The sequence below is a fragment of the Lissotriton helveticus genome, chromosome 5_1 (genome assembly GCF_964261635.1).
Source record: "Lissotriton helveticus chromosome 5_1, aLisHel1.1, whole genome shotgun sequence".
Taxonomy (NCBI): domain Eukaryota; kingdom Metazoa; phylum Chordata; class Amphibia; order Caudata; family Salamandridae; genus Lissotriton; species Lissotriton helveticus.
The window spans coordinates 568,319,521-568,337,433 of record NC_136065.1 but is presented as its reverse complement, the minus strand read 5'-3'; the positions used below and the strand labels follow the sequence as shown (position 1 = coordinate 568,337,433).

Genomic DNA, 17,913 nt, shown 5'->3' with positions numbered 1-17,913 from the left:
AGAACACAGCAGCACAATGCAAAATGATGGGTCCCTTGCTGAATGTGATGAGGGGCGCCTGAGTCTCACATATCTCAAAGATATTCATTGGTATTGGGCTCAATGGGGATGCCCTGAAGGGTCTGCATTATTCGCCTGGCAGTGCAGACTACTTGGTCATTAAATCTCTAGACTTTTCTATATTGTAGCAGTAGTAATAGAAGGGAGCCGGTAGAGGACAAAATTAGAAAGATAGTGGGGAATGTGGAGGAGATCGGCTCATATATGTGAATATATACACACACACACACACACACACACACACATTACAAATTTGACAGAAAGGTAGATCTTTGTGTAGAGTGCACTCTTTTTATTAAATGGTGTAGATCTGTTCAGTAATTCCTGAGAAATGTAAACATTTCTCAGATATACGAATATGGCCGTGGAGGATCTGCAAACCCTCCCGATCTCAAGCCTGAGATCTAATTGGCTGCCAACACTTCAAACCAGGAAGTGTTGGTAGCCATCTTGTGATTCGGTTGAACCGAGTAACAAGACAAAAGGGCAAAAAACAGTAAAAATAAGAAAAGGGGTCAGGGTAGAAACACCCTGACCCCCTTGGCCCCCCACAGGGACCCCCAGGGCTTCAAAAAGCATTTTTTTAAAAACATTTTCTGTGGAATTTGCATTGGATCTATGAAACTGGCAAAAAATGTTTTAAAAAAAACAAAGCTCAGGTTCCCACGCTTAATTTTCTTTAAGCCCCCGGGTGGGCCAGGTCGAGGGATCAATCATTAACATAGATTCAGAGGCCCTCGCAGCCCCGGGGACTGCCACTCCCTGGGGTTAATTATGTTAAATGTGGGGGACCATGCTGCATCCCTGCAGACCTGGGGACAGCCACCTCCCCAGGGCTACATTGAAAAGATGTGTGGGGGGCCCCCTCACAGAGCCCCAGGGACCCCCACCTCCGCAGGACTATATTAGAAAATAAAGTCACACAGCCCCAGGGACCACCACCTCCCCATGGCTTTAATATTGTTGGAGGTGGGTCACAAGGCCCCAATCATGGAGCCGTGAATGGCCCTAGGGACGGTCGCCCCCAGGGCTGGCTCCAGCAATGTCCCAGGGTGCCCACCCCAGGGACATGGCAGTTTGCTTTGGGAATGTCATGAGCACCGCTCCCACCATCCCATAACAAACAAGTGCTCCACCTGGTGGGGCGATGAGGTCCCCTTGTGTCCTGAGGACCTCAAGACTACAGTGGACTTCATCCGCAAACAAGCAGTGTGCCAGGAGCCGCATTTGCAGCATGGTAGGGGGCATGGCCTCTGACCAACTACCCCTCCTGTTACCTCCAGTAAGTCCCAAACAGTGGGCTTGCTAAGAGGTCTTTGGAGGCCACGGCCCCTTGTCCACCACTCTGCAAATGCGCCTCTTGGCACACCACTGGTTGGGGGATGAAGTCCACTTTACTCCAGAGGGACCTTGGTGGCCAAGAAGCCATCCTGGTACCTCCTGTAATCCTACACAATGGAATTCCTGAGAGCTGACGGAGGCCCAGACCCTGGTCTCCACCACTCTGTAAATGTGACTGCTTGTTAAATAAGAAATTCACTGAAAAATTCACTGAAAAAACACAGGATTCAGGGAAGTTATATTAGAAATTAGCATTTAAAAAAACCTTAGAAATTCACTGAAAAAAGCACCGGTTTCAGGGACCTTTTTATTAGAAATTAGCATTTAAAAAACCTTAGAAATTCACAGAAAAAAATCAAAGGTTACAGGGACATTTCACTCATACAAAACGGGAGAAATTCAGCTGTTATAGTTAGCTGAGCTAACTATAACTCGTGCCCCCGCAATGCACTACTTATGACCTCACATATTACATCACTCATAATATGGTCAGTGACATCACTGATGACATCTCAAATGACATCACTGGTGACGTCAGTGATGACATCATCCAAAGCATCTCTGATGCACCCACTTACACCCCTATAGAATCTTTTATATTCCCACTGCCACTCCCACACATCCATTCTCAAACCCATTCAGAGCCATACCAGTACTTACACACCCACTCACTGATTCATTGATCTATACACACATCCACTCCCTCACCCATACTGCCACTCATATACCCACTCACTCACTAATACAGCCATTGACATATCCACTCATACAGCCATACAGGTGCTCACACACTGAGTGAGCCACCCATAGAACTTCTCACACACCTAGAGACTCACCCATACAGTCAATCATACAGCCACTTACTCATACAAATAGTAACACATACTCACTCAGCTACACAGTCACTGACAGACGCATGCACTCATCTATATAGCCACTCTCACATTCACTCACTCACATAGTCACTCATATACCCTGTCACTCACATATACTGTCTTTCACATTCTCAGTTACTCACCCATACTGTCACATGCACTCAATCACTGACACAGTCATACAGACACTCACTCACCTGTACAACTTCTCACACTCACAACAGTACCCCATACAGCCATTGACTCACCCAGTCACTGATCCATACATTAAGCCACACACCTCCTCACCCACAGACACCCAGACAACCATAGCTGTAGTCAGACAACCAATCAATCACCCATATAGCCATTCATGTACCCACTAACACACTTATACACCCACTTAGACATCATCTGACAGACAGATACACACATTCACACAACCAGTCAGTCCCCCATACATTCACTGAGACACCTAATCACTCACTTATACAGCCAGTCATGCACCCACTGCGTCATCCATAGAGTCACTCATACACCCAATACACCTTGGTGTGTATATATATTTAACACACGTAAACTTTTAAAAACACTCGTCATCACTAGATGATGTCATCACTGATGTCATTTGAGATGTCATCAGTGATGTCACTGACCATGACATGAGTGATGAAAAATGTGAGGTCATAAGCAGTGAATTGCGGGGGCGCGAGTTATAGTTAGCTCAGCTAACTATAACAGCTGAATTTCTTAGGTTTTGTATGAGTGAACTGTCAGCCTAACTATAAAGTCCCTGTACCCTTTGTTTTTTTCCGTGAATTTCAAAGGCTTTTCAAATGCTGATTTCTAATTAAAATGTCCCTGAAACCTGTGTTTTTTTAATTAAATATATATATATATATATATATGTACACACACACACACACATACATATATATACCGTAAAGAGACAGCGGGGAACTCAATTCTCTCTGCCAAAAGTTCCCACCCACCCAAACTCATTAAGAGTATCCCCTATGGGGAACTCTTAAGAATAAAAAGAAACAGTACCCAAGATAAGGACTTCGAGGCGGCTGCCTCGGATTGCCTGTCACGCTTCCGACTTAGAGGTTATGATGAACCACTTCTAATTAACACCTTGAAGAAGGTGAGATCAATCCCGAGAAAGGACTTACTTTGTCAGAAACTGGGTGAGGCAGCTGCCAATATAAAAAATACTTTCAGGATGATTACTCCTTATTCTACTGGTGCAGACAGTCTCAGAGCCATGATGCGCAAGAATTGGCACATCTTGCTCACTGATGACGTTTTAAGGGAAGATTTACCATCGCATCCATTAGTGACTTTTAGCAAGGCTAGGTCCTTGGGTGACAAGCTAGTACACAGTCATCTAGAACCCCTATCATCTCAGACTAACACTTTAAAAACAATGAGTGGCTTTTTCCCTTGCGGGAAATGTAAAGCGTGTAGTAATAGTCGAAGGGTTTTACAATATGATATTCCTGATGCTGGTAAAACCAAAAAGATTCAGAAATGTATTACCTGTAGTACCACTTATGCGGTGTACTGTCTGATATGCCCATGCGGTCTGAGATATATTGGGAGCACCATCAACCAACTTAAGCTCAGAGTGCTGGAACATCTTAGGGCTATCGACAAAGTTGACCAAGCCTACCCGGTAGCACGGCATTTTGCCGAATATCATAATATGGACAGGAGTAAATTACGCTTTTTTGGATTAGATCATGTCCCATATAATCTACGGGGTGGGGACAGACTGAGAAGGCTTAGACGCCTCGAATCGAGGTACATCATCGACCTGTCCACCAAGTTCCCTAAGGGTATGAATAGTGGTGAAGAGATGATAGTTCATCTGGGCAAATGAAAGAGAGTATAATATCTGACAAAGTAACCAGACTGGCCCTCATGTCGTCTACACCACTTAGCAGATCTCAGGAATATGTAATATATTGCATACTGCATACAATGTATAGATTGAATAACTAGACTTCTCACCTAGGAGAATAATACTGACCATATATAATAAGGATTTTGACGACTGTATGAATATTGAGTGTATTGTGTATCCCACACTTTTCCTCACCTTTGTGCTATGTTTTTGTATGACTTGTGTTTTTGGAGATGTGTATCATCATGTACCATGACGTAATGAATTCTTAGGTTATAAGTGACACACTGCTCATTTATGGATGATCGGTTTGTATATGCATAACTATCACCATTTTTTCAATTTGATCCTCATTTTTTGTTCTCCGCCGGACGGACCTTTGGCTGATCATAGTGTTGTGAGATCTGTTTCCCCGGATATACTAAGCCCCAGATTAATCAATTTCTCTAATCTATTGATCTTATAGGGCGCTAGCAACAACAAGCAATAATTGTAATATCAATTGTGCAATACGTATCTCTGTGTATATGTATATATAGATTTTTGCCGGCATGTTTACCTTTATTTTGATGCGCATCCTTTTTCTCCTTGTAACAAGGGACCTACGCCGATCCACGGCTCTATTATTTCTATAAATAGAAGTAATTGTCTACTTTTGACCCTTCTGAATGTATGGCTACCCAATCTATGGGTTAATCATGCATTGGTGTTAAGGTTAAGAAAACCACTCCAAAATGGCGCTCATTGTGACGCTATGAGGGTTTGTCCCTTGTCGATGCTCATCATTTTTGTATGACGTTATTTAAATGTGTCTGTTGGGCAGTGGGTCGTGACACTGACGAAGGCTTTTGCCGAAACGTTTGTTGCTGTGGAATAAACTACACGCTGTTTAGTAACCGCCGGAGTGCTGCTTCTTCTTTTCCTAAACACGGAGGAGTGTTCGAGCGTTTTATATATATATATATATATATATATATATATATATATATATATATATATATATATATATATATATCCATACTAATATTATAAAGAGAGAGCCCAAACCTTTGAGGCGGGTAATCTCAGTAGCCACAGCACCAATCACAACACCCAATACAGCGTTGAAAAGGGCAGTTGCAGCAGAAGGAGATAGGCTATGCAGACGGCCACCACATATATATTTTTTTTGCAGAGTTTTATATAGCGCGAACTTGACCCGAACTGAATCAGGTATCAGAGCGCTTTACATAGCAGCAGCTACGTTACATGAGGACACACATTCATTTTTTTAGGCATGGGGAGATTAAGTGATTAGCCCAGAATCACAGGATGTTTGGCGGCGTTACCAAGACTCGAACCCAGATCTCCAGGTCCGAGGTCGAGCGCCTTAGCCGGAAGGCCAACTCCTCTATACATTTAAAAGGTAAAAGAACCGTGCCGGCAAAGTAGTCCCTTGTGGGCGTGTCTGCATTGTGCTGTGGGCGTGGGCTGGGGGCGTGACTAATGCTGGGGGCGTGAGGTACGGCCATCACATCGTGGGCTGTGGGCGTGTGCTGGGGGCATGACAGACGCTGGGGGCGTGTGTCCGCCCGTCATGCCATGTGAGTCGTACATACAAGCGCCAATTACATTGCTGCACAGCATCAAGGGGCACGCTGGGGGCGTGACTCGCTGGGGGCATGAGAAACGCTGGGGGTGTGTGTCCGGCCTTCATGCCATTCGAACGCAATTGTACCGCATCAAGGGGCACGCTGGGGGCGTGAGAAACGCTGGGGGCGTGTGCTACATTCCGCCCTTCATGCCATGTGGTTCGTACATTAATCAGAAGATCGTCTGCTGTGGCCGTGTGCTGGGGGCGTGACAAACGCGTTCACCTGGAGGCCTGGTAAGTAACGTTACTGCAGCCTCTCCTGTGCGCTGCTACTGAACTCTCTCATTCAACGGAATTACACGCGCCTGCTACCATCAACCAGGGCTCTAGCCGGGCTCAGGCGGCGGATCAGGACACTAATTACACGCACCTGATAACATCAACCAGGGCTGCAGCTGGGCCTCAAGCGGGGGAACACGCACCTGCTAACATCAAACAGGCCTGCATCTGGGCCTCAAGCGGGGAAACACGCAAATGAGCGTGTCTGCGGGGACAATTACTGCAGCCTCTCCTACTCGCTGTCACTCAACTCTCTCATTGAACGGATCTACCCGCGGCCGATAACTCTCTCATTCAACGACATTACACGGGACAGCTAACATCAACCAGGGCTGCAGCTCGACCTTCTCCGTCCCTATTCCAATGAAACAAAAAATGTTGTCTACCACGCGATTTTAAAATAAATTGCCCTTGCCAAATACACACATTACACACATTCTATTTCATACCCGGACAATGCCGGGACGGGCTGCTAGTATAAACACACAGGTTACCCACTTGAGACGCACTCGAGCAGGGATTAAAGGTTACCAGCCTTTATTGAAAATGTATGGACATAGTTCAGCATGTCAGCAAAGACGAAAACAGCCCTGCGTTGAGCCTGACGCATTTCAAGTAATCTCTTCTTCAGAGGCTTAGCGTAAGATGCGTGCTCTGGCGATCACTCTCCTCCATTGTATATGCATAATGGCACGCCCCCATTGGGGCTGCTCAGATGAGGCAGTGTTTAGGCATTATGGGAGTTGAAATGTTCGTAATCCCTCCGTTTTAATCAGCATACTATAATCACTGTTTTTAAACAATTACGGCTCTGTATGAGCCCCAGCAGTTGAGATGTCATCAGTGATTTCACTGACCATGTCATGAGTGATGAAAAATGTGAGGTCATGAGCAGTGAATTGCGGGAATGCGAGTTATAGTTAGCTCAGCTAACTATAACAGCTGAATTTCTCTGGTTTTGTATGAGTGAAATGTCAGCCAAACTATAAAGTCCCTGTAGCCTTTGTTTTTTTCTGTGAATTTCTAAGGTTTTTTTAAATGCTAATTTCTAATTAAAAACCTGTGTTTTTTTCAGTGAATTTCTAAGGTTCTGTAAATGATAATTTCTAACTATAATTCCCTGAAACCTGTGTTTTTTCAGTGAATATATATGTACACACACACACACATATATATATATATATAGTGCCAATGAACAATAAAGAACTCCCTCTCCCAACAAGCAACACAAAGTCTCATACAGAGTGGTCCAATCGGCGTGTGATAATGCTTAACAAGTAAGATGGGGCTCTCTATGCACTCATTGACTGTATTGCTTTGAAGAAGAGATTCTCCCGAAACGTGTCGGCGTTTGCCGTCAGCGCTATATGGACTGAAGAATGCTGTTCTCCGTACCAATAAATGAGCTGTGTAATGCAATCCTGCTTTGAGGACCTTGTAGAGCTAATTAACAAAATTAACCCCATTCATGGAAATGGCAAATTTCATAGACTGTAGCAGAAGAATGTAGTACATTTCATATTTTGCCTGGTGTTACTGGAGTAGTTCTGAAGAAAAACATATTAGGTTAAGGGAAACATTGCTCCTGAATTGTTTTGCTTCCTGTGCCTTTAATCAAGCAGGAGCATCTGAAGTAAATGAAGAACCCTGTTGCATGGAACACTGACTGCAGGTCCTTTTAAAGGGGCATTCAGGCATTACCTTGCTAAATCGCGGTCCCAAGTGCTCTGAAGAGGATGATAATGGTTTGAAAAGGTTTCATTGGCACTAACCAGTCTGATACAGCCCAATGTATGATGCAAATCCATAATAATAGCTATAATCTGGATAATGGTCGCTACATTACAAAACTAGAATTTATGAAGGATTTGCCTCAATTCCACATAAAGTACAAATTATATCATCCTTGTCCTTAAGTGCATATTTACTTAAAATCGTATTACAATATTTTGATCTGATTCCCAAAAGCATTTATGAGTATGGAAGTAATTATTACAAGGGTCCTCATTTATCTTTGTTTACATCCCACTGTGAGTCAGCCCCAAAACATCTCACTCACTATTAGCAAAGGTTCAAAAAGGGCAGGGTAATTTCTATTTGATTTTAGAGTGTTTTGGGGCCAATTCATAAAGACATGTAAGGGTCCCTAAAAGAGTACCAGTGAAGTACTACTTTACTTATCTTAAAATGGCTTTATGTATAGGTCTCAATGTCTTTAAATGTTTGCTTTTTGTGATGTTAGGCATAGCCTGCACTTTCATTACAAATTATAGTAAAGGAAATCAAGAATACCTGCAAATACCTTCTGAACTACTAAAACAAATCAAGGATTGTGGCATATCCCTGTTCTTTAATTTGACTATGCCCAGTAAAATAGATCCAAACATGAGTGATTCTTGAAATTACATTTTAAGTAAGACTTAAAAATATCAGCAGGCGAAATTCCCTTGGTAAAAATAATTAGTAAAATAAGATAATGTCAAATAATTTTCAGAGCTGAGAACATTGCTGGTTATTTTGCATGAAATTGTAACCTAAGGAAACTGCAAATCTGGAAAATAATGTAAAAATGCCAAACCTTCGTAAAAACTCCATATACTCTGTATGCTTTATAAGGCCCGTCCTCATCATTATCGTCTGAAAACATTGTCGATCAATAGCCCAAAGTTTCACGTTTTGGAGAGCTGAAAAACAAAAGGATAAAATGCAATATTATCGTGCAAGTACTTAAAATGAAAACACACAATTTGATAAACCAATGAGGTTATCCATTGTTACAGAGTAGATTATTATAGCCGGACTATACCGGCTATTAAAGGCCTGCTCCAGCGTTAAAGGCCCGAGTCGAAGGCGAGAGCCTTTAACAAGGGAGCGGAACTTTAATAGCCGGTATAGCCCAGCTACGAAGGGCTGTAAGGCTATTAAAACATTCTGTCACTAGAAGGCAGAATGTTGTAACAAATAAAACAAAGGTTTCAGGGAGAGCGAGGGGTTTGAAAACCCCTCAGGCCACCTGAAGCCTTTGTTCACAGCTGTGAACAAAGAAGCGCTGGAATGTTGGAACCCCGGGCATATACCAGCCATTATAAGCCCGGAGCTACTCAATTGTTTTCAATGGAGCTCCCAACATTCCAATGTTCTAATAAGACATGAACACATATTTCCAGTGTCTATATGGTTCTGCAGTGCCCGAAATGAGGGAGCTTTTGTAAACCTAAATAACTAAATGACATACTTTTCTTTGACCTCTGTATTAATGTTTTGATTTTGGTATTTGAGTCCTGTAAATAAAAACCTGTGATTTGAATGAAACGGACAATAAGCACCCTTACAGAGGGAATAACAACATTGATTTACTGCTTTTGAAAAAAAGCATTAAAAAGAGATTATTGCCATGATGTTATATTATTGCCTTTAGTATGACATTATCACTAAAAAGGGAGAGATGTAATTGTTTTCATTACCTAAACAAAATGCTACTTGCAGTAAAATTGTAATGCTTGTGCTAAAAGTACTGAAGGCCCTAAAGGATTTAAATTGTAGGAATGATGTAGAATAAACAACTCCACTCAGATTGCCTGACCTTTTGCTAATCACAACTCATGCATTTATACCTTTTGAATAGAACAGTACAGCTATTCGGATGGTGTTGGCTGCTACTGGAATTTCTGAGCAATAATCTTTTGAAGTGTTGATCAGAAAGATAACACAGAATTATGTTGCCAGTGTTTATGCACTTTGTATTTTCCCAAGGAAGCATTGGAAACCCACTGTGGATAACGGTGCAAACGTAATGCTTACAAATTTTTTTACATTCACCATTATGACTTCTTTTTAAAGAAAGCAGTATTATGAACCTTCAGGTACGGTACCTGCATGCTATGCCTGCTTTGCCTGCTCGCTGTTTACATTTTTGTAGCACCTCCCCTTATCAGTTGAAGGATGTTTGTATTAATTGTTACCAGGGCCGGTATGGCCAGAGCGGGCATTGGGCGATTCCCTAGGAGGATGGTAGGGTGGGGGCCAGTAATGCAGCAGTGGAGGCAGTCCGACAAAATTGCCAGGGTTGCTTTGGGTTCCCAGTCCTGCCGAGTTCAATATCCATAGTCACAATTGTTTTTTAAGACCTATTATATCTTGGTTGACTCACATTCATATGACTCGACAAAGTAGAGTGTGCATTATTTCCCAACTAAGGATTGGTGCACAGAATTCTACCAGTTGCAATGTTCTTTATTTATTATTGACACATGAAACATATGTACAATATCCCAAACAGGTGTTTTCACTTTTGGCTCCCCTACCTCTCTAGATATAGAGTAGGAGTCAAGTTTATGAAAACATGCATTATAAGATAGAGTGTTTCTCTAAGAGACATTGAGAGAAAAATGGCTTGTACAATGGGAGGAAAGCAAGCGTTATTTCCATTATTACTAAGCTCATTCAAAACATGATATTATCGATTGTTTTCTCTTCTGAGTGTATTCTAGAATATATTCTGAGGAAATATTGCACTGCCAGCAAAAGCAAAACGTTCTGTTGGTAGACACTGAAAATGTGTAAACTATCACCCAACCGTGTTGAATTTCTCTGAGTGTTATTAGTACAATTGCCTAATAATATTCCAGTGACATCAAATCAACTCACTTTATCCTGTTCACTGATTGATAATACAGTTTATCGAATCTTTATCTGTCTTTTGAAGAGGGCTCTCAAAAAAACATTTCTAATGGTTATGTAGGTGAAATGTGGTACACAATAACCCACAATTTAATATACTGATATTTATCATCCCATGTGAAAAATTGAATCCTGATCTGAAAAGCAGATACGAATCAAATGTCAAGCAAAAGTGTAATGCTGAATCATTGTATTTTTAATTTACACAAGGTCAGCGTATGGACATCTTGGTTTGGACATTGTCATATAACTTTTAATGCCCTGCTGCTTGTTACCATGTGCTATGGGGGGACCACAACCCACAGAATTCTACTTGGAGCCCAGGAAGAGTGGCTCAGGACACCGCTGCAATTTTAAGCGTACTTGGAACCGCTGGATGCCCTGCTACTTGTTGGCATGTGCTGTGGTGGACTACAACCCCCATAATTCTATGTGGAATCCAGAAGGAGGGGTTCAGGACACCACAATGCTTTTAAGAGCAATTGGATGCTCAGAACGCTCATGGAACAGGCCCATCACCACCCGTCAGAGCCCAGCGAAGACTGGTCTGGGCCACCCCTCTTGGTTTTATCTTTTGAAGGTATACTTGGTCCTCATTCCTTTATATTTGTGTTCCCGCAGTTTTATTTTATTTATGCAATTTGATTTAGTAGGTAGAGGTTCTCCACTGTCTTTTTCAAAGGGGGAAAAGAAGGTTATTAGTGTCCCTCCAGCATCCACTCCCCCAGCAAAATGTACTCCATCGACAGGATGCTGGAAAGGGTCATGGGGGTCATCAGTACTGAAATTACCTCAATCAAAAAAGTCTCTCTGAGTTTAGGTACTGCTACAGCTCACATAGTCAATACTCAAGGCTAGGTTCCCCTTTCAACACCTCAGTTGCCGGTGCTACGAATGTAGCTTATGAAGCCATAATTGATCCTGACAGTCCACAGCAGGCAGCTAATAACAGGGCCATCGAGGGCACTTGGAACACACAAAGAGGGATACCCAGCCAAACATGCCAAGCTATGACTCAGTGACCAATCTTTCTTTCTTCATCAAATACGGGGGGAGATTTTACTTCAGGACTCTTCAGCATTGAGTGTTTTATGGATGAGTGTTACATTAAATTTAAGGAGCCCCTTACAGGCTGAACTTTCTCCCTTAAGAAAGCCGGCAGTCCTCAGCACACGCCCACTGTGATGCATGACGGCCGGGGACCGTCATGAGCACCGAATGGGTTAAGGCAAAAATGGCTGCTGTAACCACACCTATTACCCAGCATTCCAATGAGAGCCTTAGACTTGCCTGCTTCTTGAAGGAATAATGCTCTTTGTCTTCTCTTAAAAAAACATCAGCATGCTTTCCTGGATTGTTTGGCAGACGTAAGTGGAGATGTTATATTAGTCCATTATGAACATCAATGCTCATGCATTAGGACTCACCTACTGAAGCCTAATCAGCATGCTCAATAATCAAAGGGGAGGGAAAAAAAAGCTGTGATCCATTCGGCTTACAATAGTTAGTACAAAAATCAAAATGGGAGGGGGAGAATGGACCACTTGTCCTGTGTAACCAGGGTCTTTAATCGTGTCGGAACCATCTTAAAAAACCCTCATATACGTACACTGGCTAATAATGCTGTATATCGACTAAGGAAAAGGCCCTATGATCATGCTGTTACGGTACACCCAGGTGGAGAATCAAGATATACCGCCTTTTTAGCCTGTGTACGTATATGAGGGTTTTTTAAGACCGTTCCAACACGAATAAAGACCCTGGTTACACAAAGCAAGTGGTCCATTCTCCCCCTCTCATTTTGATTTTAGCATAATCAGCATGCTTAGGTGTGCCCTCGATGATTTGATAGGCATTGTTCAGCTGCCAATTGACATTTAAGGACGGTACTTTTAGCAAAACCATAAGACCCTTCAAGGTTTGCGTGGCTAGGACGTTTTATAAAAGCACTTGGAAGTGTAGGAAGGAGACTTTGAACAAAAAGAATTGGGAAAATCTGGAATCTGCAGCACTGCAGAATAATGGTAAAGTGTTTTGGGATACAGTCAATAAAGTTAGGCAAAGGGTTGTGTCAGCCAATTCTCTTCTGCTTTGTAACGTATTGTGCTCTGAATGGGTTGAACATTTTAGCTCTATCTACCATCTATCAGAAGGTAAGAGTTTGGGGGAACCTTCTGCGGGAAAAACCATACAATTCACCCTCTTTGTCCATTACGTTATTGGAAGTGACAGATACCATAAGGCAAAACCCCGGTGGTACAGCCCCAGGGCCGTATGGGGTCCCAAAGGACCTCATAAAATCATCGGTCTTTGGGGACCATTGCTCACAAACTTGTTTATCAACTTATTGTGCAATAAGATCCTGCGCTCTTTCGATTACTGTTCCTATTTTTAGAAAAAGGAACCGCAAGTTGCCCAAATGCTATCACCCGGTTTCCTTAATTGACAGTACTGTCAAGATCTTTGACAGGGTGTTTTTTAATTGTTTAAGACTTCAGGCAAATCAAAACAATATTTTGAGTCTCCATCAATTTGGCTTCTTTTGAGGGCTGTGTATGATGGAACAGTGTTTGAACCTGCATCTGTTGATTGGCAAGTATACCATCACCAAGCAGTACCCACTGTGCCTGGCCTCCATGGACCTATAAACAGCATTTGACTTTGTAAACTTAACTAAGCAATGGCTGATGCTGTTGGATTTGGGGAGTTGAAACTGCCTTGGTGAACTTGTTGCTTATCCTCCATGATAATCCCACCCCTAATGTGCACTATGGCCCTCTAGGGGAGATATCAGATACTTTCCTGTTAGCTCAAGGGCTGCACCAAGGATGCATTCTGGCACCTTTTCCGTTCATTATTTATATTAATAATTTTAGCCATTATTTGGTGATGTCCCGTGTATAGCTAACAAGAATGGGCCCAATTCACAAAATAATCTGAGACAAAATCCTAACTTTAGACTTTCGGTATACACAAAAGGCACATAGTAGTAGTAAAGTTAGGACTCCTAGCTTTACTACTACTAAACTGAGACAGAATCCTAATTTTACGACTTTGGGTATTCTCAAAAGGCATTTAGTGGTAGTAAAGTTAGGAATCCTAACTTTCGTAAAGTTAGGATTTTGTCTCAGATTACTTTTGTGAATCGGGCCCTTTGTCACTGCATTATTACCTGCAGACAACACTGTCCTTATGGCCGGAACCCCAAGAGCACTTCGTACATTGGTAGAATTCTTCATAACTTTTATGAGTAATTTAGATTTGGTTACCAATTTTGGGAAATCCCATATTATGGCATGTGGCCCTGGAAGGAAAAAGGTTACAACATTGTTGATCAGTAGCCAATCCCTGAGTAGCGTAAGTACTTTCTGTTACCTCAGTGTGGTCACTGACTTGGCAGGCTCTTGGTAGCTCTAGGTTAGCACCTCATGTTTGAAGCCAAGTAGGTTGGCTGGTGCAGTATTTAATCTTCCTCAGACTGCATGCAGGGGGACCATTTCCCTCTACCTGAAAATGAATAACTCTCAAAGTGTCCATGCGGCTCTGCACCGTGCAGGGGTTTGGGGCAAACACAACACTTCATCCTTATACATGGAGGGAAAACGCATATGTACGCGATATCTCAATTTTCCCCCTACCAACTCTCATTTTATCATTCACTCAGATCAAAACCTGTCATACTTCCCTGATAAAGCAAGGTTGGCCCATATTTTGCTCTGGGTTAGTGTCCAGGTCAATGCAGAGGATAGCTTAACCAGGTACATTATTCTTGATTGTCTTAAAATAGTCAGGCAGGGGTTTATCCATGCCCTGGTTGGGGTAGATCTCAAAGTGTTTTAATTAATTAAGTCTGCTCAATATGTTTTCTGCACCCATCACTTTACGTAAGACCGACAAGTTGTTTGTTAAGTCTCGTTTCCAAGAACACTGTGATTATCAAATATTGTGTTCTGAACTCAGGACAAACTCTATTAGATATTACATCATGTTCTGTGAATCTGTAGAACCCATGAGATATTTATCGTTAGAGCTCTTCCGCTGGGAGAGATCACTTGTCTTCCACTTTAAGGACAGTGCGGTGTGGAGACTTCTAAGTTAGAGGCTCAGAGTTATTCGGGTGTTTCTGCACAGGCCTGTCCTTGACTTAAGTCAGTTTTAAAGAAGTTAGGGGCATATTATCAAGAACGGTGTTAAAATTATCGCCGCTTTAGCGGCAGGAAACTGCTGCTAAAGCAGCGATAATTGGCTTGATAATGTGCCCTTGTGAATTCCCATAGAGGCCCAGGTTCTGGTGTGAACCTGGGCTTCTATGGGAATTCACAAGGGCATATTTCCAAGCCCATGATTGCCGCTTTAGCAGCAGTTTCCTGCCGCTAAAGCGGCGATAATTTTAATGCCGTTCTTGATAATATGCCCCTTAGAGCTTCGCATATGCAGAGATGTGTTATTTTGTCTCCAACTCTTTAAGAAGCCCTAAAAGCTGTTTCTGAGTTTGTTCTTCGATAGAGGGTTTAGTCATGGGTCCAACTGTTGCTGTTTTGTATGTTTTGCAAGTAGTTTTCATCTTATATATTTTGAGTTATTTTACTAATGTGATATCAGTCTATTGTAGATTTACTCAGGAAATTCATTTTATTTTTTCTTTGTGTTTTTTGCACTTAGGATTCTGTTTATTTAATTAATTGTATGTGTTATCTGCCAAACTGGAAAGAAGGGCCTTCTGTTGGGTACTTGTTCGATGCAGTATGCGGTTTTTACATTTTTAGGTTGCTTTGAATATTGATTTATGTTTGTATATCTTTTATGGTTTTTCTTAAAACCGAATAAGGTCGATCTGACTACTCTAATACAAATGGTATACAACGTTTAATGTTTACAATTGCCCCCTAAGTCATCATGAAAAGATGAGATGATGCAAAAGAGCTGTGAGACACTGAGCATGGCAGCATCGGGTTACAGTGTTTCTGTTGTGACAATAGAGCTATTTTCACAACAACAGAACAACTGTATCTCCTTTTTGATCATACGCAGAACTCAGGTTTTGACCTGTTCTTCTTGGAAGTGGATTGCTAGAAAGCTAAATATAAATCTTTTCTGGTCACAATAACCCGATGTAACAAGTCAACAGAGCCAGACATTGCCATGATGATGTGTTCTGTGATTCGGAAAATCAAGAAAATGAAAGCAAATGAAAAGGCATGCCATGCTTTTAAAATACCACCTGGGCGTCTACGTGTCTGAAATGGATACTACTATATCCCCTTACATCAGATGTATCAGTGAGGGATTCATTTGGCAAAGCCAATGTACTTGTAATGGGTTCCAGTCAAAATGTGTGAGATTCTTTTTTTGAATATATATATGTGTAACAGTAAAATACAAACAGCATTGTGAGTAGTACTCCTGTCTTTTACATACTCTTACATACCTATGTGACTTGACGTCAAAACATAAAAAAATGGAATATTCAAAGAATGATTATATACAATTAGAGCAAATATAAAAGACTGCATCCCTTGTCACTTTTATGAAGAGGCAGTTGGATGTTTTGCTCTTGTACTCTTGTAGTTCTGTTTTCCATGCTCATAAATGCTTTTGTGAATCAGCCCCTCAATTTCTACATTAAACTGTCCCTTTAAAATGTGTATACCGTGCCTAGCTACGTTGTTCTCAATCCTCCCATTTTTCATATGTTATTATATTTCTCATTATTTTTATTTTTCAGTGTCTTATTTTGGGGTCAGACATGTGTAAACATTTTTATGAGTAATAGATGAGTTTTGCAATTTTTTTGCCACAAATGACCCTTCTGGGATAGAAATGCTTAAAATGGTAAATGAAAAATTTAAAAATAATGCAATTGACAAAACTTTTTTCAAAACGATAAGGTTGCTAGGAACGAGAACTCGATGGAGATTTAAGAAAATAGCTTTTATTAATTAAAGGCTTATAGCCATGCTCACTGCGTGCCTGATTTTCATATGTATTAATCTCCTGAGGATCACAAAAAAAAATCTACATCACCAAGTGCATCAAGGTCGGAACAGTCAGACAAAGCTAGCAAGTTCTCAACCTTTGTCAACTGATAGAAAAATATAAATCAAACAAAAAGATTTTAGGACCTTCCCCAAAACAAATGGAAAATCAAGTCCCTCATTTCCATCACATATTCAAGAACAGGATACTATAATCTAGAAATCTGGAACAGGACCGAAGACGCATGACTGCTGTAAACATATATACACACAAAAAGTAAAATGTACAAATGTACCAAAAAATAGATACCCATAATTTGATTGGCAAAGAGCCTCCCAGAAAACATGAACAGTGGAAAAAGTGGTATTATCTGAAAATTTGGAACGTTATGTAGAGTTGCTTGTAAAAGAAAAGAAAATGTATACAAGTGAAACCATATTATTTTATTTTGAGCAACAGTAAAAAAAATCTTTTAAAAAATTGGAACCATGTTTTTAGGTCGAGCCTGTAGCAGCGGGCATGCGCTTGTCTGGCGAAGACTTTATGTAAGGGCTTTTGAAATCTCACCACACGCTTGTGCGTGTGGTTTTGTTTTCGTTGCAGGCTATTGGGCGTTGCGTGCGTTTTTCTAAGAAAGACAGCACCCAATTGGGCAAAGGCAGACGCATGTCCCGCCTTTGCTCTGCCCACGGCCTATTGCTTGCGGTTACCCGCACAGGCCACATCTGTTTTCCATTAGCATGCACAGATGCGTGCACAATAATGGAACACAGATGTCTCGCTGTGGCGCGAGTGCACCACTCACGTGCTTGTTCAGAATTGCATGGGAGGAGACAAGCACTCTCAATTCTATTAATTTTGCTGACTATTTATACTTGTCTTTGTTCATGGCCGCCCTCCATCACGCATACCTATCGGGGTCGGACATGAGCGCCATTTCAAATTAAGCAAATCTCCCCCACAAGTACACATTGTGCGTTTACTCCTTCCCGTTGTCTGCCTTACCCTAGCCGCGTCTTTCCTCACCCCCTGTTGTCTCTGAAAATTCAACACAGGAGCAGCTGCCACTCCTCCTGCAGCGCCCTCTCGTTATGCGTGCTTTCTTCGTTACACATTCAGCGAACTCCGAGCTGAACGTCAAGCTGAGCCGTTGCTGCCGGCAGGACATCAACAAGGGTAGC

At 41.8% G+C, this 17,913-nt stretch overlaps 1 protein-coding gene across 2 annotated transcripts in view; it reads right to left on the bottom strand.

Moving 5' to 3' along the window:
- The window catches only part of PRKG1 (protein kinase cGMP-dependent 1), a 2,371,600-nt gene that overhangs the window by 820,509 nt on the left and 1,533,178 nt on the right, over positions 1-17,913 (bottom strand). For both annotated transcript variants that reach the window (XM_078642916.1, XM_078642915.1), the window contains exon 4: positions 8,655-8,760. In XM_078642916.1, coding sequence (XP_078499042.1) covers positions 8,655-8,760 — 106 coding nt within the window. The remainder of the gene's footprint in view (positions 1-8,654; positions 8,761-17,913) is intronic.